Source organism: Rattus norvegicus, chromosome 1 (assembly GCF_036323735.1).
Source record: "Rattus norvegicus strain BN/NHsdMcwi chromosome 1, GRCr8, whole genome shotgun sequence".
In the NCBI taxonomy this organism is placed as follows: domain Eukaryota; kingdom Metazoa; phylum Chordata; class Mammalia; order Rodentia; family Muridae; genus Rattus; species Rattus norvegicus.
In genome coordinates this window covers 74,553,739-74,578,923 of record NC_086019.1, presented here as the reverse complement: position 1 = coordinate 74,578,923, position 25,185 = coordinate 74,553,739, and the positions used below count along the sequence as shown (strand labels likewise).

General features: G+C 43.2%; 1 protein-coding gene across 2 annotated transcripts; it reads right to left on the bottom strand.

Annotated features, from left to right (window-relative positions):
• Nucleotides 1–151: 151 nt before the first annotated feature.
• Tarm1l1 (T cell-interacting, activating receptor on myeloid cells 1 like 1) lies at nucleotides 152–18,366 on the bottom strand. 2 transcript variants are annotated; one of them, XM_002728680.6, is made up of 9 exons: nucleotides 17,493–18,366; nucleotides 14,246–14,281; nucleotides 13,790–14,110; nucleotides 11,935–12,231; nucleotides 7,131–7,166; nucleotides 6,724–7,014; nucleotides 5,658–5,954; nucleotides 3,076–3,214; nucleotides 152–1,531 (listed from the first exon to the last, which is right to left on the bottom strand). In XM_002728680.6, exons 1-9 carry the CDS (start codon nucleotides 17,560–17,562, stop codon nucleotides 1,504–1,506), a joined length of 1,515 nt encoding a protein of 504 aa, XP_002728726.2. In that variant the 5' UTR covers nucleotides 17,563–18,366; the 3' UTR covers nucleotides 152–1,503. The 2 variants fall into 2 exon arrangements, with proteins under 2 accessions (XP_002728726.2, XP_038956311.1); XM_039100383.2 differs by having other exon boundaries at nucleotides 13,991–14,110.
• Between the last annotated feature and the right edge of the window lie 6,819 nt (nucleotides 18,367–25,185).

Here is a 25,185-nt window from a genome sequence, read left to right as displayed (position 1 = left end):
GAGTTCTTTGCTTTATTATTATTATTTCATTCTTTTTTTATATAGAATATATCTTGAAGACAAGGTCCCCTTCCTTTACTCCTCCCAGTTCTCTCCTGCCTCTCTTTTCTCCCAGATCCACACCTGCCCTCCCCCCACCCCGCCCCCAGAATAAAGCAGTTCTCTCAGGGATGTCAGCTGACCCAGCACAACAAGGTACTATAAAAGCAGGCACAGACCCTCGCATCAAGGCTGGGAGAGGAAACCCAATAGGAGGAAAAGGATCCCAGTAGCAGGCAAAAGAGATGGAGACACCTCCTCTCCCACTGCCAGGAGTCTGCCCAAAATACCAAGCCAAAATAACGATACCACATACACAGAGGATCTAGCACAGATTCATGTAGGCTCCAAGATCGCTGCTTCAGTCTCTGTGAGCCCCTATGAATCCTTCTTAGTTGATCCCACAGTTCTCCTGGTGTCCTTGACCCCTCTGGCTCCCACCATCTTTCCTCCACCTCTTCCACTGTGTTCCCAGAGCTTCAATGGAGACCTCCAAGAACTCTTTCTCCACATAATGTCTGACTGTGGAGAGGGCCTGAGTTCTTATCCCCAGTATCCACATAAGGAGTCAGATGTTCCAACTGGCCTTGTGATCTCCTGATGGGCAGAGGAAGACAGGAGGAAGTCTAGTGCCTCTTGTCTAGCCAGTTTAGGCAAATCAGTGGTTCCAGGTTCACTGAGAGACCCTGCCTCAAAAAACAGATTGGAGGGAGGGGGAGGGGGACAGAGAGAGAGGGGGAGGGAGGAAGAGAGAGCGAGCCTAGTGGTTAAGAGCACTTGCTGTTCTTCCAGAGGACCTAGGTTCAGTTCCCAGCATTCATTATCAGGTGGTTCACAACTGTCTGTAACTCCAACTCCAGGTGATCTGGCTGCAGTAGGCACCTGCACACCTCTCTCTCTCTCTCTCTCTCTCTCTCTCTCTCTCTCTCTCTCTCACACACACACACACACACACACACACACACACACTCAGAGAGAGAGAGAGAGAGAGAGAGAGAGAGAGAATGGACAAAGCATCAACCTAATAATTTATCAAAACCATTACAATTAATTGTATATTAGATACATGTAATATACACTGCAAAAGGTACCTAATTTGCATACTACATACATAGTGCCAATGATATCCAGGAGGGTACACAAAATACATTCTAAAGAAATATAAAATAAAGCCTTATAGATCATACTAACATAATTATGAACACAGAAACAGATCCATAGTACCAAGGCTTTGGTTTATGCTCTAGGCAGCATGCCCTATCTGTAGGGGAAAATAGGAGTAGTTTTCAGTGTAGTTATTGTAAAACAGTGAAGTCCGGTGAACATCTATGGCCAGTTCTGTCCTCTGTGCCGTGTAAGGAATGAAGAGATGGATGTCATCCCATCCCAGGATAGCTTTCAAAGAGCGGGCGGTACAGGCTTCATAGAAAACTGAAGAGCAACTTGTCTGCTTTGACCAATGATTCATGGTGGCCCTGGGGTGCTGTAGGGCCTGTGGGTAAAGAAGATTAGATCTGAATTTGGTTGAGAAGTATTAACTCTTTTGTTATGTTTTACTTATTTTAAGTGCATATGCCCATGTACGCGTGTGGCCATATGTGGGTGCTACATTATATGTGTGGAGGTCAGGGAGTAATGTGTGGGAATCAGTTCTCTCTTTCTATGCATGGATCCTGGGGATCAAACTCAGACTGTCAGGTCCAGCAACAAATGCTTTTACCCACTAAGCCATGTCCACTACTCGAAAAATATTAATTTTACAGGGTCTCCAAACATAGGCTCTACTTTAGGGGAGGAGAGAGTCCCTACTCCCACTTCTCATCCCCTCCAACTTGAGATATTTGAAAGCTACAGTAGGTATAAGGTGTTTTAAAAACAGGCATTTTAGCTGTTTAGTGGTAGTATATGCCTTTAATCCCAGCACTCGAGGGGCGGAGGAAGGCAGGTCTTGGTGAGTTCCAGGCCAGCCTGGTCTGCAAAGTAAGTTCCAGGACAGCTAGGACTACACAAAGAAACCCTGTATGTGGGGGCATACATACAGGGGGGTAGATATGTGCACATTGGGGTGGGGGTGCTGCAACGGCCAAAAGAGAACATTAGATCCCCTGGGGCTAGAGTTACAGGTGACCACAGGTTGTGAGCAACCTTTTGTGTATTCTTTTTAAAATTAATTTATTTTTATTTTATGTGCATTGGTGTTTTGCCTACATGTATGTCTGTGTGAGGGTGTCAGGTATTGCTTGGAGTTGTAGACAGTTGTGATATGGATGCTGGGAATTGAACCTAGGACCTCTGGAAGAGCAGTCAGTGCTCTTAACCCCTGAACCATCTCCCCAGCCCCATTGGTTATTTCTTATTTCACACATTTGAGACCTCAGGTGACATTTAATGGGAAAGGACATTGTACTGCTTAGTAATCTAGATATGTTAAACATATCTATGCCTAAAACAAACAGGATCACCCAACATGGTAAATAAAATCTACTCTACATAAAATGACATGGGTGCCCATGTGGAAAGCCATGAGCAGTCTCCCTGGTAAAGCCAGATGTTTTAGTAACTCCCCATAATGATCAAAAGTACAGCACTGTGACAGTAATGAATAATGGAAATTTTCTATAAAAATAAATCTTTACAAGTAGGTTCATTAGCTGCTTCGTGGTGATCATTTAATTATTAGTGTAACTACTTTATATATAATGAATCACTTAATTCTTTTACCCATGTCAATTAATGTATAATTAACAAAATTTAAATATATCATAACAGGATGTGTTATTTATTTTCTATTGTTTTTATTTTCTGTTTTGTTTTGTTTTGGCAAGGCCCTACAATGTACCTTTAAATGTTCTGGAACTCACTCTGTACATTGGGCTAGCCTGGGACTCATAGAAATTCATCTGCCTCTGTCTCCTGAGTGCAACACCACACCTGACCATTTTTTATTTTTCAATTATAGCTCCATTAATTTGGTGGTCAAAAACTCCTTATAACTACCCAACAGTCAGTGACATAAGGAAAAATCTGTTATTTTACCTGTGTCTGCTTAGTGACGCCCTCTGACTGTACCAGGCTTCGGCCAGGAAAACTGCCATAAACACCACAAACATGGCGGATATTCCCAGCCGTATGTGATTGCTCTTGGTATAACATTCTGATACGGCACTTGGGGTTACTGAAAGAGAGAAGATGAGCTACATTCTTTGTAGGGAGCATCTTTCCTTACCACAAGGACTTTCTTCCACCCACTTGGGCATTGGCCAGTGGGCAGCTGTCCATTCTTTGCAGTTTTAATCCTTGAACACAAAATGTAAGGTTTTATGAGAGTTGAAATGAATGGAGATTTTTATTTTAAACCTATTTTCTGTACACTCTGTCTATTCTACTTTCTTTTCTGTTGCCATGATAAAAAAACATTCTGACCAAAAGCAGTCTTGGGGAGGAAAGGGTTTATCTCATCATGCAAGTTAAAACCTATCATCAAGGGAAGTCAGGGCAGGAACTCAAAGTAGAAACCATGGAGAAGGACTGGAGAGATAGCTTAGTGGTTCAGAGCATTGGCTGCTGTTCCAGAGGACTTGGGTTTGAGTCCCAGCACCCACACGTAACTCACAACCATCCATAATTCCAGTTACAGGAGCTTCAGCACCCTCTTCTCACCTTCTTGGGTACCTAGCATGAATGCAATACACACACATATATACAAAGAAAATACTCATACACATAAAATAAATCTTTAAAAAGAAAAAAGAAACACTAAATTCCAGCTCGCCCTTTGGCTTACCCTGCCTCATGCTTAGCTGCTTTTTTTGTACAGCTCCAGACCACCTGCCTGAGGAGTAATGTCATCCAAAGTGAGCTGAGCCTTCCAACATCAATTAGTAATTAGGACAGTCCCTCATAGACTTGCCTCACAGAAATTCCTCAATTGAGACCTCTTATTTCTGATGACTCTAGGCTAAGTCAGGTTGGCAATCCAGGCTAACTAGGACACTGCCCATCTTGTCTAGGGTGTCTATTATTGTATAAGACACCATGACCAAGGCAACTCACAAAAGAAAGTATTTAATTTGGGGTTCACAGTATGGGAAAGTTAGGGTTCATGATCGTCATAGTGGGGAACATGGCAACATGGAGTCCAAGTGGTAACTGAGAACTCACATCTTGACCCAAAAGCATGAGGCAGAGAGAGCTGACAGGGAATGGCTTGGGATTTTGAAACCTCAAAGTCCATCTTCTATGACATACCTTCTCCAACAAAGCCACACCTCCTGATCCTTCCCAAACACTTCCACAAACTGGAGATCAAGCATTCCAATGCATGAGCCTATGGGGGCCTTTCTCATTGAATGACCATACTGCCTTAGCTCGTTTCCTTTATTTATTTTATTACTTTATTTTATTATTTCCTTTATTTATTTTATCTCATTTCTATACCGTCACTGATTTCCTTTCCCTCATCTCCTTTGATACTTTAGGAATTAGTTTTATGAGCAAAATGTAGACCAAAAGATATTCACAGAACACCAAAATACATGGCAGATCAGCATCTTTCCTCAGACGACAAAATGCCACTCTGAGCCTAGCAGAACTTCACCTGGCATCTGAATCCCTGGAACATTGTGTCCCTGCTTCACTCAAGAAAGCTATTACAATATGGCAATAGAACAAAACAGACACAAAGAACAGTGGAACACAACAGACAACCCAGACATAAACTCACACAGCTACAGCCCCCCTTTATTTTGACAAAGATGCCAAAAATTCACATTGAAGAAGATACCCTCTTCAACAAGTACTGGGAAACCTGGACTCCCACGTATAGAATGAAACCGGATCCCTATATCTCATCCTGCTCAAAATCAACTCCAAGTAAATCAAAGACCTTAATGTAAGAACTGAAACTGAAAATATTAGGGGAAAACATTTAAATATATAGGCCTGGGGGAAAACATTTAAATATATAGGCCTTGGCAAAGATCTTATTTCAGTCCCCAGCACCTAAATCAGGTTACTCAGAGCTGGCTGTAACTCCAGCTCCAGGGAAACCAATGACCTATCCTCATTCATGTACATATACCCACACACAGACATACAAATAATTTTCAAAATTAAATAGATCTTTTTTAAAAGGGGAAAAAAGGTACAGTGATAAAGCAATAAAATTATGGAATAACTACAATTATAATAATATATTATCTATAACATAAATTATATAATATTGTATTTAGTATATATAAGTATACATATACATAATTATATAATATATAAATATATAATTATATATTTTATATATAATATGATTATACATATTGTATATGCAGCTATATTTGCATTATAATATAATTGGTGTATAATGTATAAATATAATTTATACATTTGCATTACATATAATTTATATCATGTATAATAAATTATGTGTTGTTTATATTATAATATATAATCTATAATGTGTATTATACAATATATAATATAAAATAATATTTAACATATAATATTATATGTTATATGTAACATGTAACTGCTATATAATTATATAATATATATTACATAAACATATAATAAAAATATAATTTAAATTATTAGGAAAAATCCTCTTGCCATGATGAAATCCTTACTTGCCACTGAGATAACAAGATGGTCGCTTGGATATGAGGTTCTGAAAGGAGCTTCTGTCTGAAGGTACACACAGCTGTACCTTCCTGTATCATTGACTGTCACATCCTGAAGGGTGAAATCCACTGTGTCACTTTCTGAGTTCTGAAATTGTACGGGTGATGACATTCCCTCCTTTAGCAGAGCGAACATTTTATAGTTTGTCAAATTGTGTGGCTTCTGACACTGTAAGTTCACCTTTCCTCCTGTGGTCATCAGGCCCGAGTGGTTGACTCGGAGGGAAGGCTTATACAAGTATCCTGTAAGAGAAACACAGTCCACGGGCAAGGGGTGAAGCCTGGCATCTTATATTCATTCTTCTCATTCTGCAAGGGTCCTGCTGATGCTCAATCTTTCTGAAGGTCTATCTTGACTCTCAACAGTCATATTTTTATTAATTAAATTTGTTTTTAGACAGTTTTGCACATGTACACATTACAGACTGATCATTTTCACCACCCCCAACACCTTCCTTATCTCCATAAATCTGTCTTGGGTTTGAGGGCCCACTGAGACTAACCAAAGCCCCTCTCTTCCAGAGTCTACCCATAGCCAATAGTTTAGTCATAAAGAGTATGACCCTGTAAGCCCTTTCCTTCCCTTGACTTTATTGTTAATAGAATCATTTTTGTGTGAGACCAGTGAAGAACAGAGGGTTTTGTTTTGTTTTGTTTTACTCCTACTGATCTCAGGAAAACTGGAGTATTCAATTTTGTCCTTGTAATTTCATGTCCTCCCCAACTCCCCAACTCTTTGGATGATACCTCTTTTAAAATTATGAGTTTATTTACTTATTGGGAAGGTGACGTACCAGAGCATGAATAAGAAAGTCTCAGGACAATTTGTGTCTCTCCTTTCACCGTGTGGGTCACAACTTGGGTTGACAGATGTGACAGCCAAAGCTTCTACCAGCCGAGCCCTCTCACCAGCCCTAAACCACACTCCTTTCCCTACCTGCATTCCCTTGGTTCCCCGCTCACCATTCTTCTGAAAATTGCTGTATGTCATTCTGAGGCAGCCTCTCCTCACCTGTGACCAATAGTAAGAGCCCATCACTGGAAGGTGAGATTCTATCGGGGGACGTTTTTAGATAGTATTCACAGGTGTAATATCCAGCATCAGCCTGCCGCAGATTCGTCAGACGAAACTCAGCTGTCGCCTGTGTCAAATGATGTGGAAGCCTGGAATCCAAAATAACGCCTCCCTTTCTGAGAACAAGCTGTATGTCTGGGGTGGGACTCACGCAGTGCAGGGTCACGTTGCCATTCTCTGATGCTACTGAGTTGGGCCAAGCACTGAGGCAGGGTTTGGGAAGGGTATCTGGAGGGAAGCAAAAATCAGTCTAGATCTGACACATCCACCTGCTCCCAGGAAGCCCAGGAAGGAAACAGAACATTTGGGATGAAAACTCAGAGTGGGCGTGTTGAGTCACTTACCGTCTCTCTTCGTGTCTGTTTGGCCAACATTTGGATCTGTAAAACAGTCATGAATGAGGTACAGGTGCCTGATGAGAGGCATCTCGTTGCTATTGTTGGTTCTGAGGAACACCCTAGAGGTTCTGGCTGAGCTCAGACCCCGAGTTCATAGGTTCAGGGTTTGCATGCTTAGGCCAACTTAGCACCTCCTTGTTGCCTGAGACTCTCCTCTGCCACCTCTCTGTTTTCACTTCTAATACTTCAGTGCTACTCAAGTCTCCAAATATTCCACAAATCCTTCCAATCTCACACTCATTCTATCCCCAAATTTTACTTATTCTCACTACTTCTGTTAGAGCAGGGTATGCATTCCAACCTCCACTCCAGGAATAAGCAGAAGCTATGCAGGACACTGGGGAATTCCCATGGATTTGGATATAAGACTGGCTTCTTCCTGATGATGAAAATGCCTTTCATTTGCTGGGGGTTCCTTGAAAATTTCTTAGAACAGGGTAATTCTCATAGTAATGGCTGGCTGGTGCTTCAGATGACATGACTTAGGACATTTATTCCCAAAGCATGGATAAGTGATTGAGTGAGTGATACTGGAAATAAAGAGTCAGATATCAATGAATCACCTCTATCCCAAAATGAAAAAAAGGAAGAGAGGGCTGAAGAAATTGCTCAGTAGTTAAGAGCACTGACTGCTCTTCCAGACGTCCTGAGTTCAATTCCCAGCAACCACACAGTGGCTCACAACCATCTGTAAAGAGATCTGATGCCCTCTTCTGGTGTATCTGAAGATAGCTACAGTGTATATAATAAATAAATAAATCTTTAGAAAAAAAGGGAAAAGAGGAAGAGCACTAAAAATCATGCAGGTCCCCCAACAACAGGAGTGGGAGCTGTCCCTGAGAGTTGCCTGCCTATGGATTCCAGTCCCTTAACTGGGCTGCCTTATCCCTCAGTAGGAGACAGTATGCCTAGTACTACCATGATTTGATGTGCCAGAGTGGGTTGGTATCCAGGGCTCCCCCACCTTCTTAGAAGAGAAGGGAAGAGGAATAAGGGGGGAGCTGTGTGAGGACCAGGAGGAGGAGACACTACAATTGAGCTATAAAGTGAAGAGAGAGAGGGAGAGGGAGAGGGAGAGGGAGAGGGAGAGGGAGAGGGAGAGGGAGAGGGAGAGGGAGAGGGAGAGGGAGAGAGAGAGAGAGAGAGAGAGAGAGGGGAAGAAGAAGGAGGAGGAGGAGGAGAGGGGAGGAGAGGGGAGGAGAGGGGAGGAGAGAAATCATAAAAGATGGGCTGGAGAGATGGCTCAGAAGTTAAGAGCACCAGCTGCTCTTCCAGAGGACCCAGGCTAACAACCACCTGTAACTCCAGTTTCAGGGGATATATATATGCAGACAAACACACACACACACACACACACACACACACACACACACACAAAGTTTGCCAAGATGAAGGCTCTTGTTTCTGACCTCAAGGTCATATTTATACAGAACCACCCAAAAGTGGCATCCTGCCATAAATAGTTGTATAGCAGATTACATCACTTGCTTAGTTTTGGGTCTTCTGGACATTCAGTGTCAACCTTTTTTTGTTTTGGTTGTTGACTCATGCTCCCTGAATGTCCCAGTGTTAGCTATCTTGGTCCATGCCAGATGTCCACATTGTCTAAGTATAAACTATCCCCACAGCCCTCTTCCCTACCCCTTCTCCATACCTTACAGTATCATACCCAGGCACTATTTTGAAAGGGAGCTTACTGTTAAAGACTCGGATACTCTAGAGATTCAGGAAACAGAATAATTACAATCTGGGAAGCCTACACCTTGCTATAATTTCTGTGTGGAAAACAGCTGTAGTGAGGGGGCATCCAAGTGTAGACATATTGAAAAGTTGAGGCAGCAGGAAGCTTGGACTTTGAAGGATACAGGATACCCTATGGTGAGGAGCAAACCCCACCACCTCAGGATAAATGGAAAGAATAATAACACACACACACACACACACACACACACACACACACACACACACACACACACGTATAACTGAGATCAGCAGAGAGATAGAGAGCATCAGAATCTGTGGAACAGGAGAAGCAGTCAAGATAAAACAAAATACACAGACCACCCATTCCATGGGATGGTAGTAAAATCTTTTTTTGAATCTTGGAAAAAAAATGAATATCCAAACACCAGGCTATAAATAGATATACAAGAAAAGAGCCTGTCCATGACAAGTCCTAAGACAGCAGAGCAAAGAAATAATATTAAAATTTGAAAGAGGGGACTGGAGAGATGGCTCAGTGCTTAAGAGCACTGACTGCTCTTCCAGAGGTCCTGAGTTCAATTCCCAGCAACCACATGGTGGCTCACAACCATCTGTAGTGGGATCTGCTGCCCTCTTCTGGTGTGTCTTAAGACAGTTCATATATATATATATATATATATATATATATATATATATATATATATATAATTTAAAAGCCATAAATATAATGGTCTTTCCTTTCCTTTCAAAAGACAAACTTCAATTTGATAGGATTTTAAGAACAAGATTCAACTGTGCCCTCTCTGTGAGAAATACACCTTCCTTTGTGAAAACACACACACACACACACACACACACACACACACACACACACACACACACACACTGAAAGTGGAAGGATGGAGAATTATATACCAAGTAAATAACAGCCCCCAAACCAGCAGAATAGCTATATCTCACAAAGTAGACGTCAAGTCAAAATTAGTTACAGGGTACAGGCATGGTGGAGCATGCCTTTAATTCAAGCACTTGGGAGGCAGAGGCAGTCACTCTGTGAGTTCAAAGCCAACCTGAACTGTAGAGTGAGTTCCAGGCCATGCAGAGCTACATAGTGAGAGCCTGTCTCAAAAAAAATTAGTGAAGGGATACAAAGATAATAATATAATAACAAAGGGAACGACCCACCAAGAGAATGTAAAGATTAGTTCTGCCTGTGAGATATCTCAAGTAAAAGCACTTGCCACCAAGATTTAATGATGACCTGGTGAGTTCAATGGAATCCCCACATAGATGAAGTAGACAACTGACTCTGTCATAGTGCCCTTTGAACTCCACATGCATGGTATGGCATGGGCATGGGCACACGCATATGTGCTTGTATGTCACAATAAATAAATGTAAAAAGAAAAGAAAAAGGTTTAATGATTGAGTTGGGCATAGTGACTCATGGCTTCACTTAGCACTTGGAAGGCAGACACAGGGAGGCTGTGGGTTCAAGGCCAGCCTAGACTAGGTAGAAAATTCCAGGTAAGCATAACCTACATAGCAAGATGCTGTCTCAAAAATAAACAAACAAACAAAACAGACAGATGTGCCCATTTCCATAAAAGTAATACTAATGGATATAAAGAGGAAGGAAGGTCCAGATACAAGAATAATAGGTAACTCCAGTATACCACTGTCATCAATAGATACACCATCCAGACAAAATATCAAAAAGGAAACCTCAGAACTGACCTGCACCACAAATAAAGTAAATCTAACAGACGTTTAAATGATATTCTATCCAACAGGACTGAAATATACATTCTTCACAACTTTTACGAAAATAGACCATGTTTAGGCCATTGTTGTGAGGCAGTTTCATCCAAAGTGAAACATTCAGTCAGAAAGGAGGAGGAAGCTCATAGGAGATGGAAGATTCTCAAAGAAGTCATATAAAAAAGAAGAGTCATCAGGCTAGAGAGATGGCTCAGCAGTGAAGAGCACTGACTGCTCTTCTGGAGGTCCTGAGTTCAATCCCGGCAGCCACGTGGTGGCTCCCAACCATCTATAATGGATCTGATGTCCTCTTCTGGCATGCTGGCATACATGCAAATTGAATGTTCATATGCATAAATAAAAACCTTCAAGAAGAACATTTTTAAAAATGACCAAACTAACCACAGAGAAAAGGGAATTCTTGGACTGTCCGACTGCCTATAAGCTGTGCAGAGAGTTCCAGTGTTGGAGCTTCCATGAGTCAGTCGTCCATCAGTCAGCCCTGTTGGAGTGGACTTTCTGCTGACACAGCTGTGCTTTTTCATCATCCCAACTCCGTGTAAGAAGTCCCTCACCCAGACTCCTGTTAAAACTCCAATAATAACTCATTGCTCTATCAATTGGACATTTGGTGCGATTGTTTCTTTGGTTTGTCATGAGTTCCCTTTCTGGGGTGAGTAAGTGTGTGCTCCATAAGTGTGCAGTGTGGCGTGTGTGTGTGTGTGTGTGTGTGTGTGTGTGTACCTGTATATGTGTGTATGGGTGTGTTCATGAATACTAGTATCCTCAGAGGCCAGAATTGAGTGTCAGATTCCATGGAGAGCTGGAGTTATAGGTGGTTGTAAGCTGCCTGGTTTGAATCCCAAAAACTGAACTCTGATTCTCTGCAAGAACAGTAAGTGTACTTAACTCCAGCCCCTTATACAATTTCTTTTATCTCTATAGTAACTATAAAATATTTATTTATATATTTTTAATTTTTTAAATTATATCCCAATTTCTGTAACCCATCTCAGTTCTCCCACACACAAAGTTCCTCCCCACCCCCTGTCCCCTTCTCTAATATCCACCTCACCATTGTGCATCAAATCTCCTCAGGGTTAGGTGCTTCCTCTTCTACTGAGGCCAGACAAAGCAGTCCCGTTGGGGAATCGATTTCACAGACAGTCAACCGCTTTAGGGATAGCAAATGCCCCCTCCCCACTCCAGTTGTTGGGGGACCTGCATGGAGACTGAGCCTCATATCTGCTACATATGTGCCTGGAGGAGAATATTTAAAACTTACCTGACACAAAGATCTGAATGTGATCACTGGGGTGTGAGGCCCAGAAAGGGGCTTCTTTCTTGTGATAGACACAACTGTAATTTCCTGTGTCATATGGTATCATATTATGAAGTAAGAAGTCAGCTCTGTTGCTTTCTGAACTCTGAACCTGTACAGGTGATGAGGTGCCTTCTTTCAATAGCATGAACATTTTGTATTCAGTCACATTATCTGGCTTCTGACAATGCAGGGTCACATTCTCTTTTGCTGTCACATTGCTCCGTTGGTGAGCTTGGAGGGAAGGCTTAGGTAAATGTCCTGAGAGAGAAGAACCCTGTGGTCACGGAGAGGAAGGCCCGGGTTATACTCCCACCCTTGTTCTTGTGACGTCTGATCTCTTCTACTATGTGTCTGGCCTCACTGTCTATCTCTGGCCCTCCCGGAACTCACTGTGTAGACCAAGATGGCCTGGAGCTCACACAGAGATCCTCTGTCTCTGCCTCCTGAGTGCTGGGGTCATAGGTGTGAGTCACAGCATCCAGGTAAAAATGGAGACTCTTCCCCTTTCCTTTAAGTTTCAGATAAAACTAAGGTATCAAGGCTGGGGAGATGGCTCAGCAGTTAGAATACTTGCTGTGGAGAAAGAATTCCCCCCGCTGGGGGTTGGGGATTTAGCTCAGTAGTAGAGCGCTTGCCTAGCAAGTGCAAGGCCCTGGGTTCGGTCCCCAGCTCCAGAAAAAAGAGAAAAGGAAAAAAAAAGACCCCCCCCCACCGCAAACAAAGAAACCATCCAAGGCCCTAAGATAAGCTCAAGAGTCCAGAAGGTCAGCTATTTTGGAGTTGCAGAAGGAAAGCAGCTGATCCCTCTAACCCAGACACTAGGTGGTTGTAAAAATAATGCAGTAAGCTCTGTGGTCTCAAAACCAGCCTAAGGAAGCAGCTAACCTCTTATGTGTGCACCCATACTGAGTCTGGACATGGATGTAGTCAGAATCCTCCTCAGTCGCTCTGCTCCCTTATTCAACAAGGCAGGGTGTTGCGATCACATCATAGCTCTTGGATGTGACTACTCTCACCAGCTGGCTTGCCCTGAGAGTACCCTGCCTCTGTCTTCTGAAGCTGGACTTACAGGTGGATTACCACACTCACTCACCAATTCCAGGGCTGCCCTATGGAACCTGTCTTTCCCCTTCACTCCCCCTAGCTACTAAAACCTCAGCTGAAAGCATGGGAATCTATGTCCTTTTAAACTCTGGTCATTGAGTGACTGGGTCCTGTGCCCTGATCATGGCATGGTCAGAACTAAAGACTACACTCCTCTGGCATTAAATAAAGTGTGGACCAGCTATTCGAGGTCATGTAAATCCTCATCTTTTATTTCTTCCTATAAATTTGATTACTTCTGATCCTCAAACTACCCAGGCATGAGGACTAGAGTTTGGATCCCCATAAACTACTTAATTTCTAGGTGAGTGGCTGACCTGTAACTCCACCCTCAGAAGCCCGAGAGAGAGGATTCCCTCAGAGCTATCTGGCTAACAAAAGTAACCATACCCAGGAGCTATGGTTTGGTTGTGAGATCCCACCGTGGTGAATAAGGTGGAAGAACAACCAATCACTTTCAAGCTCCACATGCATGCACACATATATGCACGCATACTCCCCCCAGCCAAAGGTGTCCACACACATGCAGACATGCATATACACACACATGCATAACACACACACACACACACATAACACACACATACAAAAATGAAAACAATAACTAAAAGTACTCAATTCTATCCCTTCCGCTCTGAAGACGATCACTCTCTTTTCCCCTTTCTCCCTTTGCTAGATTGACAAGTGTCATTCTAAGGAAGCCCCTCCTCACCTGTGACCAATAATAGGATTTCAACACTGAGCATGTCATCGGGGTTCTCATTCTCATAGCATTCACAGGTGTAGCATCCGGCATCACTCTGTTCTAACCCTGTGAGATACAACTCAACTGTTCTCGGCCAATTCTTAGGGAGATGTAATTTAGATGTCCTGTCTGTCACACCAATTGGTGTCTCGAGATTCAAATTAGTACCTTCTTTTTTAATAACACAGTTTGCATCTTCTTTATAAGTTGTACATTGCAGGGTCACATTGCCCCTGGCGGGAACCACAGAGCTAGGCCAGACATTGAAGATGGGATTGAAAAAGGATCCTGAAAGAAAGTAAAACTTAAGAGTTGTATATGACATATTGTCCTGCTCCCTGGGAACCAATTAAATAAAGGGATGGATCCATTTAAACACTTGGGATGAAGGGTCAAGGGGGGCTTGGTTAAAGAGATACTTACCGAACACACTTATGTCTGTTTGCCCAGTCCATATCCCTGCAAGAGAATGACTTATGAAACACAGTCCCTGCCTGAGCTCCCTCACCACCCTCCCTGATCCCAGGATTCCATTGCTGAGCTCAGACTGTGGCTCCACTTAACCAGGAGTTGCTGGGTTCCCCGCATTGGACTCTGGCATGTTTCTTGCTCACCACCAGCTCATCTCCTTCATGAGAACACAGTTGTCATCAATATCTACTTGCATGTCCATTTCCTAGGGACACTGTAACAAAATAATATATGCCTCACGTGTATAATGCTGTAAGTTCACTTTCTTACTATCTATCGTGTAAGTCAGTTCTCGTGCCTACAGTGCCCATGGTGGCCAGAAGAGGGGAATTACATGGATCGTAGAGGCTGAAGTCAAGATGTCTAGCCTGGATGTTCTTTTCTAGACTCTCAAGGACAAGATCTATTTTATTACTTAGAAGATCCTAAAGATTCCACCAGAAGAATTCTTCTATCTGCTAACGTACAGCAGGGCCAGAGAGACGGCACATTGAATAAAGGCACCTGCTGTCAAGTCTGATGATCTGAGTTCAGTTCTTGGAACATGGTAGAAAGAGAGAGCCTATTCCTGAAAGCTGTCCCCTGACCTCCACAGGTGTATTGTGTACGTGTGTGTGTGTGTGTGTGTGCGTTACATCTGGCAACCACAGTTATATCCTTGGAACACAAATACACACACACACACACACACACACACACAGATTTTTATATGAATATATTTATAGAGCCTTGTGGTGATGGCGCACAGCTTTAGTCTCAGCACTTGAGGGGCAGAGGTAGGTGGATCTCTGAGTTTGAGGTGTCTACAGGACAAGTTCCAGGATAGCCAGGGCTTCACCAAGAAATCCTGTCTTGAAAAACCAATATTCGGGGCTAGAGAGATGGCTCAGTGGTTGAGAGCACTGATTGCTCTTCGAGAGGTTCTGAGTTCAAATCCCAGCAACCACATGGTGGCTCACAGCCATCTGTAATGGGATCTTATGTCTTCTTCTGGTGTGTCTGAAGACAGCTACAGTGTACTTATAATAAATAAATAAATAAATAAATAATATTATAAATATATACAATATTTATAGAAATTATCAGACATATGTGACATATATTAGACACACATATATATTATATGTATGTATATGGTTAATATTGTCAATTTGAAAGGATCTAGTATGACCTAAGTGAAAAGCCTTTGATCATGCTCATGAGGGGTTACCTAGATTAGATTAGCCTCTGAGAATGCCCATGAAGGATTGTCTAGATTGGGTTAGTTGAGTTGGGAAAACCCACCTTAACCGTGGGCAGTGTCTTCCGATAGTCTGGGGTCCTGAGCACCAGCATTTACCATTCTGGCTATGTATGCAGTGTGGCCAGCTGCCGTGAGCACAGCAATATGACCTCCCCCATCGTGTGAGCCCAAATCCCTGCTTTCCTTGAAGTTACGTGTGTGTGTGTGTGTGTGTGTGTGTGTGTGTGTGTGTGTATTGGAGACCATAACAGGAGAGAAATGAGAAGGTGGGTGAGGAGGGGCAGGGGAAAAAATGACAAAAGATCACACACTTTCTCTCATATTCAAAATAATGGTTCAAGTCTATATGGATGTGACATCAAAGCAGAGTGGGGACATTTTGCGGAGGGCTAAGAAAGATCAAAAAGAGGTAGGGAGGAAAGACAAGGAAAGGTGACTGGGAGAGAAAATTCGAGCAAGGTATAATGATCTGTACGTGTGAAAATGTCACAATCAAGTGGACGATCTTGCATACTGATGACGGATGCATAAATAGCCTGAGTGACTAAAGGATGTTTCCCTCCCATTATTCACACTAATTTTGCAGGGTAGGAGAAGATCATGGAGTTTCATCATCGTGTCTCTTTAATACATTTATTGACTAGGGATTCAGATGTGTGCCGTGGTGCACATGTGGAGGTCAGAGGACACCTTTGGACAGTTCTCACCTTCTACCACGTGGGTTCTAAAGGGTCATCAGGCACAGCAGCAAACACCTTTGCCCGCTGAGCCATCATAATGCCCTCCTCATTCATTTGTGTTATTGTTCTAGTTCTCAACTCTTCCTTTCTGTCAATGCTCTCCCCTGTTCCCTCAGCGCCACCTCCAGCTCGCTCCTGTTCTTCTCTGCCAGTCATCCTTTCTGTTTTCCTTTTACATGAATGTCATTGCTCTCTTTTATCCACCTCCATAGCGATCTTTTCTTTTCCTCTCATGACCTGTTTTGCAACTGCATACACACACACACACACACACACACACACACACACACACACACACACAAACACACACACAATTTGTCTTTCTTTTTTGTTTTTTTTTTTTTTCGGAGCTGGGGGCCAAACCCAGGGCCTTGCGCTTGCTAGGCAAGCGCTCTACCACTGAGCTAAATCCCCAACCCCCACAATTTGTCTTTCTGAGCCTGGCTTATTTTCCTTAACACAATGATCAACAGTTGCATTTATTTTCCTGCAACTTCATTTTCTAAAGGAAAAGAGGTTACATAAAATTCTATTGGCATATGTATCTCATTTTCTTTATCCATTCATCTCTTTTGGGTATCTGGGCTGCTTTTATTAAAATTTTTGGCAGTAGCCACATATGGGGGAGAGAATGACATTTTCTTCACTGATGTAGCTAGCCACTGGCTTAGTGGGTAAGAATGAGTCCTGTGAAAGCAAGAGGCTCTGAGTTCTCCAGTACCTACACAAAGAATAGGACAAGGCTGTGAAAACATATAACCCTGACACTGGGGACAGAGAAAGGCAGATCCAGGAAGCTTATTAGCCATCCAGCCTGACTGAAACAGGAAGTTTTAACTTCAATGAGAACCCTCAAAAAATGGAGGGGCGAACAGAGAAAGATACCTTGTATCCTCCTTGGCCAAGAGGAGGATACATGTGCACACACACACACACACACACACACACCATGCATATAACAAATACAAAAGAAAGAGTCTCATTCATTTGGCCGAAAACCATTGAGACGTTCAGAATCTACTGATCTGGAGGACACAGGGAAAGAATTTACCACACAGTAAAGTATCCGATATGTTCCTCACACGTTCACAAAGTGAAATATATTCACTTATCCTTTTGGACTCACTAGCTACCTCAGTGTCTTTACCAATTCCATTCGCCTCCACAACCAATCCACCCACCCACCACAAACCGCCCTGCTCCCCCTCAGACTTACCGAGACAGAACAAGAGCAAGAACTGGGAATTCATGGTACCCCACGTTAACATACTTTCCCCGGACTGCATCTTCAGGTTGCCATTCCTGTTAAAGTTTAATTCCCACACCAGCAGTAAGGCCTTTCCTTCAGCTCGTAATCTTCAGAGCTAGCCCTCAGCTTCTGTTTCATGGTGATAATCGGGATGTGATCTCTATCGATATGTCACGCCACTTCCTACTGGCTTGGTTTACTGAGGCCTCTTACCACACAGAAAGAATTCAGACCACCTACCTCTAAGCTTACTTATGAATTCTCACCAAGCTTCTGAGACGATGCTAATCATAGACTAATTGGTGTTGTCCCCTGCCCTTTTGTTCTTTGGTTTGTTTCAATATTAATTTTATTTGTTTTTTGACAGTTCCATACATCATATCTATCCCCATCTCTAAACTCCCACTTCTGTCAGACACCTCCAACGTATCCTTCTCCTGACTGCTTGTTCTCCTCACTGCTTGTTCTCTCCCAACTTTTTCGTAAACCATTGTGCTGACTAGTTTTATGTCAACTTGGCACAAGCTAGAGTCATCTGGGAGGAGGGAACCTCAGTTGAGAAAATGCCTCCCTAAGACTGGACTGTGGGCCAGCCTGTGGAACATTTTCTTTTCTTTTCTTTTGTTTCCTTTAAGGATTTATTTATTTATTTCTTGTATGTGACTACACTGTTGCCATCCTCAGACACACCAGAGAGGGCATCAGATCTCATTACAGATGGTTGTGAGCTACCATGTGGTTGCTGGGAATTGAACTCAGGACCTCTGGAAGAGCAGTCAGTGCTCTTAACCTCTGAGCCATATCTTTCAACCCTGGAACATTTTCTTAATTAGTGATTGATGGAGGAGGATTCAGTCCATTCTGGGTGTAAGGTCCATGATTCACTAAAGAATGATACCCCAGACTCAAATGGTTTATAAAAGCAAAGAGCTTAAGTGATCCCAAAAGTTCCACCAGTGAACTACTAAAGCTGATAAACAACTTCAGCAAAGTGGCTGGGCATAAAATTAACTCAAATAAATCAGTAGCCCTCCTCTACACAAAAGAGAAACAAACCGAGAAAGAAATTAGGGAAACGACACCCTTCATAATAGACCCAAATAATATAAAGTACCTCGGTGTGACTTTAACCAAGCAAGTAAAAGATCTGTACAATAAGAACTTCAAGACACTGAGGAAAGAAATTGAAGAAGACCTCAGAAGATGGAAAGATCTCCCATGCTCATGGATTGGCAGGATTAATATAGTAAAAATGGCCATTTTACCAAAAGCAATCTACAGATTCAATGCAATCCCCATCAAAATACCAATCCATTTCTTCAAAGAGTTAGACAGAACAATTTGCAAATTCATCTGGAATAACAAAAAACCCAGGATAGCTAAAGCTATCCTCAACAATAAAAGGACTTCAGGGGGAATCACTATCCCTGAACTCAAGCAGTATTACAGAGCAATAGTGATAAAAACTGCATGGTATTGGTACAGAGACAGACAGATAGACCAATGGAATAGAATTGAAGACCCAGAAATGAACCCACACACCTATGGTCACTTGATTTTTGACAAAGGAGCCAAAACCATCCAATGGAAAAAAGATAGCATTTTCAGCAAATGGTGCTGGTTCAACTGGAGGGCAACATGTAGAAGAATGCAGATCGATCCATGCTTATCACCCTGTACAAAGCTTAAGTCCAAGTGGATCAAGGACCTCCACATCAAACCAGACACACTCAAACTAATAGAAGAAAAACTAGGGAAGCATCTGGAACACATGGGCACTGGAAAAAATTTCCTGAACAAAACACCAATGGCTTATGCTCTAAGATCAAGAATCGACAAATGGGATCTCATAAAACTGCAAAGCTTCTGTAAGGCAAAGGACACTGTGGTTAGGACAAAACGGCAACCAACAGATTGGGAAAAGATCTTTACCAATCCTACAACAGATAGAGGCCTTATATCCAAAATATACAAAGAACTCAAGAAGTTAGACCGCAGGGAAACAAATAACCCTATTAAAAAATGGGGTTCAGAGCTAAACAAAGAATTCACAGCTGAGGAATGCCGAATGGCTGAGAAACACCTAAAGAAATGTTCAACATCTTTAGTCATAAGGGAAATGCAAATCAAAACAACCCTGAGATTTCACCTCACACCAGTGAGAATGGCTAAGATCAAAAACTCAGGTGACAGCAGATGCTGGCGAGGATGTGGAGAAAGAGGAACACTCCTCCATTGTTGGTGGGATTGCAGACTGGTACAACCATTCTGGAAATCAGTCTGGAGGTTCCTCAGAAAATTGGACATTGAACTGCCTGAGGATCCAGCTATACCTCTCTTGGGCATATACCCAAAAGATGCCTCAACATATAAAAGAGACACGTGCTCCACTATGTTCATTGCAGCCTTATTTATAATAGCCAGAAAATGGAAAGAACCCAGATGCCCTTCAACAGAGGAATGGATACAGAAAATGTGGTACATCTACACAATGGAATATTACTCAGCTATCAAAAACAACGAGTTTATGAAATTCGTAGGCAAATGGTTGGAACTGGAAAATATCATCCTGAGTGAGCTAACCCAATCACAGAAAGACATACATGGTATGCACTCATTGATAAGTGGCTATTAGCCCAAATGCTTGAATTACCCTAGATCCCTAGAACAAACGAAACTCAAGACGGATGATCAAAATGTGAATGCTTCACTCCTTCTTTAAATGAGGAAAAAGAATACCCTTGGCAGGGAAGGGAGAGGCAAAGATTAAAACAGAGACTGAAGGAACACCCATTCAGAGCCTGCCCCACATGTGGCCCATACATATACAGCCACCCAATTAGACAAGATGGATGAAGCAAAGAAGTGCAGACCGACAGGAGCCGGATGTAGATCGCTCCTGAGAGACACAGCCAGAATACAGCAAATACAGAGGCGAATGCCAGCAGCAAACCACTGAACTGAGAATAGGTCCCCCGTTGAAGGAATCAGAGAAAGAACTGGAAGAGCTTGAAGGGGCTCGAGACCCCAAAAGTACAACAATGCCAAGCAACCAGAGCTTCCAGGGACTAAGCCACTACCTAAATACTATACATGGACTGACCCTGGACTCTGACCCCATAGGTAGCAATGAATATCCTAGTAAGAGCACCAGTGGAAGGGGAAGCCCTGGGTCCTGCTAAGACTGAACCCCCAGTGAACTAGACTATGGGGGGAGGGCGGCAATGGGGGGAGGGTTGGGAGGGGAACACCCATAAGGAAGGGGAGGGGGGAGGGGGATGTTTGCCCGGAAACCGGGAAAGGGAATAACACTTGAAATGTATATAAGAAATACTCAAGTTAATAAAAAAAAAAAAAAATAGGAAAACAAAACAAAACAAAAAAAAAAAAAAAAAAAAAAAAAAGCAAAGAGATTTTATTCTGGGGAAGTCCAGCATGCTGGGGTCTGTCATTTACCAAGCTGGAGACACCCAGGTGAGCTGGAAGGTGCAATTTAAAGCACCTTAGGGGAATTCCAAGGAAAGGCAGGTGACCTTTATCTTAATTGATTGGCTCTATCTCTAGGGTCATCCCAGAACCATTGCTGACTCTGCCCTTGCCTCAGGCCAGGTTCAGGGGGTTTTTCCAGTAACTGACTAGCCTGAGCTTGGCCAGTTCTGGGAAAAAGAACATTAGGTCTAGTCTTCTGAAGACTAGACTTCTTGAAGACTGTCATGGAGTCAGCCTGTTTCAGACATCTCATGGATGGTGCCACCCACTGAGCCGGTGGTCCAGGGTTCTATAAGAAAGCAGGCTGAGCAAGTCCTGAGGGGCAAGCCAGTAAGCTTCTCCTGCCTCCAGGTTCTGCCTGGTTTCAGTTACTACCTTCAAGTCCCTCAGTGAACTGTGGCTCCAGAAGTCCAAGCCAAGTAAACCCTGTCCTCCTCAAGGTGCTTTTGCTCATGGTGTTTTATCACAACAATAGTAACCCTAAGGCATCCACTGAGTCCAAGTGATGCCAATTGTCAGAATATTGAGTAATTGTTGGACTGTTGTGGCTCAATTTTGTCAAATAGTCACAGCTGCAGTGAGTTCACAGCGTGAAACTACAACATCCCATCCTGAGGGATATAGCATGCCAGTCTGTCCTCTGACTCTTGTGTTCTATCTTTCCTCTCCTCTGGTGTTCCTTAAGCCTCGGTTAGGTCAGGAGTGATATAAATGTCCCATTTAGGGCACTCTGTAGTTATTTATTCTCAGCATCTCTGCATTAATGGCTGACTACTGCGGAGAATTTTCCCCGGCCAAGGTTGAGAACAGCACTATTAAACATATCAAAAAGGCAGTTTAACAATATGCCCGAGGGACCCCTTTCTTCAGCCTAGACTTGTTTGTTGTTTATTTGCTTGTTTTTTGAGACAGGGTTTCTCTGTGTAGTTCTGGCTATCCTGGAACTCAATCTGAATGGCCCAGGCTAGCCTCGAACTCAGAGATCTGTCTATCTTCCAAACACTGAGGTTAAAAGCTTGTTCTACCACCAGCCAGCCGGCTTATAAATAAAGCTACTAACCTTCTTTCAACCTAGAAGAATATTGAAGTTTTTCTTTTAAGATGTATTGGTCTAGAGAAAATTCTAGTTTCTTCTCCGGAAAAAAGGAAACAGATGGCTCACAATGAGAAGAGGGGGACGTAAGTGACTGTGTATTCCAGTCAGTACAAACCTCTCTCCCTTCCAACCCCAGCTTCAGAAATGCTGCAACAGTGCCACCTCCCTGCAGGAGACAATAGGAACCTCAAAGGAAGAGACTCAAACATCAACCTTTGCTCCCCCCAGCCTCCCCCCCCCCCCCCCGAGGAACCAGCTGTCACCTGCAACCCCCATTCCATGCTCCTGTAACGTGTGAAGAAATTTTTATGGTTTTTATTGTTTTTAACCGAGAATTGACAACCAGAGGCTATCTTGATGAGAGTGAAAAGTCTATTACGAAAGTGAGAAGCAGGTGCTGGAGAGATGGTTAAGAGCCCCGGCTGCTGTTTCGGAGCACCCAGATTCGGTCAACAGCACCCACAGCTAACAGTCATCCATAACTCAAGTTCCAGGGGAATCCAGTGCTCTCTTCTGACCTTGGGCACACACAGGCGATGCTCAGAAAAGGGGGAGTCAGACACGGTGTGGGCACTGCAGCCATGAATTCACAGCCGCTATGGTTACCTGCCCAAGATGAACTCAGTGGATAGGGGAGGAGTTGAGGTCCTGCCTCTAACTGTGGAACTGTTCCTTAGCAGTTTACAGCTGCTGGGGAAAGGAAGAATTGTTCTTTTTTTATATTTTGTAAGATTTGTTTAGCCAGGCCTTGGTGGAGCACACCTTTCATCCTAACACTCATGAGGCAGAGGCGGGTGGATTTCTGTACATTTGAGACCAGCCAGGTCTACAGAGTGTGTTTCAAGATGGCCAAGGCTACACAGAACAAAACAAAACAAAGTTATTTTATTTCTTGTGTATGAGTGTCTTGCTTACGTGTAGCCCATGCGTGTGCCCAGTGCTCTGGGAGATCAGAAGAGGACTTTGGATCCCCTGTAACTGGAATTACAGATGATTGTGGAAACAGAACCCTGGTCCTCTGCAAGAACAAGTGCTCTTCACCACTGAGCAACCTTTCCAGCCCCAGAGAATCGTTCTCTTAGGGGGTAGGGAGACTTGTAGATTGCTCATGCTTGTAGAAATGTTTAGTCCTGATCTGGAGTTTCTACCCCACCTTTGACCATTTAGTTCTTGGATAAAAGACACACACCACCTATATATTTACAATAAGCCTTAATCAGCACTAGAGCTGGGCAATATCTACCTTCCATACTATTAAAATCTATTTCTTATTGACAACCCTGAATTATTACTTACTATGGTTCATCTGGGCTGCTTTTTAACTTCTATTGGCCAGCCCTCAGGGACGTGTTTTCTTGACTCCTAACCCATGGTGTCTTTCCCTTTCTCCTCACCTTCTTCTCTCCCTCATGGTTCTCCTCGGACCCCCCAATCCTGGGAACCGTAAACCCTGCCTATGTCTCTTCTGTCCAGCTATTGGCTGTTGGCACCTTCATTCACCAATCAGAAAGAAGTTGGGGGTGAGGTCACATAGTGTCACTTGGGTCTATATACGGATTCTCTCTGTCTATGGGGCAACCAGGTCTTGAGGAACCAGTATTAGGATTAGTATACAAACAGCATCAGGCTAAGCCATTACAATGCTTCACTGAATGACCACATACCCATGGCACATGGGCAGCACTAGTTTGACATAGTGGGTATGGTGTTTTGAATATGTATGATCTTGTCTTAGTTGTTCTACTGTTTGGGAGAGACTCCATGACCAAGGCATCTAGTTGGGGCCTTGATTTCCATTTTAAAGGTTTAATCCATTGTCATCTGCCAGGAGCCAAGCACGAGCCTTGTCTCAAGGAATTTTCTTAGGCTCACTTTTACAGCCTTTTGTCTCCAGGAAAACTAGCCAGTTATTTTTCCCTATCACTTTTATAGCCTCTACCTCCAGCTGTCTGTTCTTATCAGTTTACACCTGCAATTTGCGGCTTATGGCTAATAGGATGGTGCTGGAGGTGATAATCATCCTGGGCCCTGTGTGGCCTTTCCAAGCACATGCTTGTCTTTTTTTTTTTTTTAGATTTATTTATTATGTATACAGCGTTCCACCTGCATGTACACGTGCAGGCCAGAAGAGGGCACCAGATCTCACTACAGATGGTTGTGAGCCACCATGTGGTTGCTGGGAATTGAACTCATGACCTCTGGAAGAGCAGCCAGTGCTCTTAACCTCTGAGCCATCTCTCCAGCCCATGCTTGTCTTTTTAAGCCACTGTTCTGAAATAAAGTTTGAGAGCTTGATCAGACCATAGACTTGCTCTCCTTCTTTGTGCCTCCTGCCCCCCATCTTTTCATCCCCTCCCAGGTCTCTGCTGAACCCCCCCACCCCCACCCCGTCAGGGCAGTCATCATGGCAGGAAGCATGTCAGTAGCATGGCAGACTTGATGCTAGAAAAGTCAGTGAGATCTATACAGTGGTCTGTAAGCAGCAGGCAGAGAGAGACAGGGCCTAGCTTGGGCCTTTTGAAACTTCAAGGCCCATCTCCAGTGACACAAGGCTTTATCTACTTCAACAAGGCCGTATCTCCTAATCCTTCCCAAGTAATACCATTGCCTGATGACTAAGCATTCAAATCCATGAGGCAATGGGGATCATTTTTATTCAAACCATCACAGGCCCCGTAGGTTCACATGTTGGATTAGCCACCAGGGAGTGGAACCCTTTGCAAGAATTAGAAGGATTAGAAAGTGTGGCTTGGTGAAAGAACTATGTCCCTAGGGATGGGTTTTGAGGATTCAAAAGCCCACACCACTTGTAGTCTCTCTCTCTCTCTCTCTCTCTCTCTCTCTCTCTCTCTCTCTCTCTCTCTCTCTCTCTCCCTTGCTGCCTACAGATCAGGGTGTAGCTCTCAACTATTTCCTCAGCATCATGTCCTCCAAGCCTCCTGCTGCCATGCTCCCTGCCATGGTAATAATGAACTAAACCTCTAAAACTGTAATCAAACCCCTAATTCAATCAATTTTCTTTTTTCTTTTTCTTCTTTTTTCTTTTTCTTTTTTTAATTTGGTTTTTCAAGACAG

Bases quoted from the DNA above. Each gene is read 5' to 3' on its own strand.
- Tarm1l1 (XM_002728680.6), bottom strand. From the start codon at position 17,562: ATGCAGTCCGGGGAAAGTATGTTAACGTGGGGTACCATGAATTCCCAG. The intron at 12,232-13,789 runs GTGAGGAGGGGC...CTTCTCTCTCAG, and splicing joins AATCCTATTATTGGTCACAG to GACATTTACCTAAGCCTTCC. The intron at 3,215-5,657 runs GTAAGGATTTCA...TCTCTCTTTCAG, and splicing joins TCTTGTTATCTCAGTGGCAA to TAACCCCAAGTGCCGTATCA.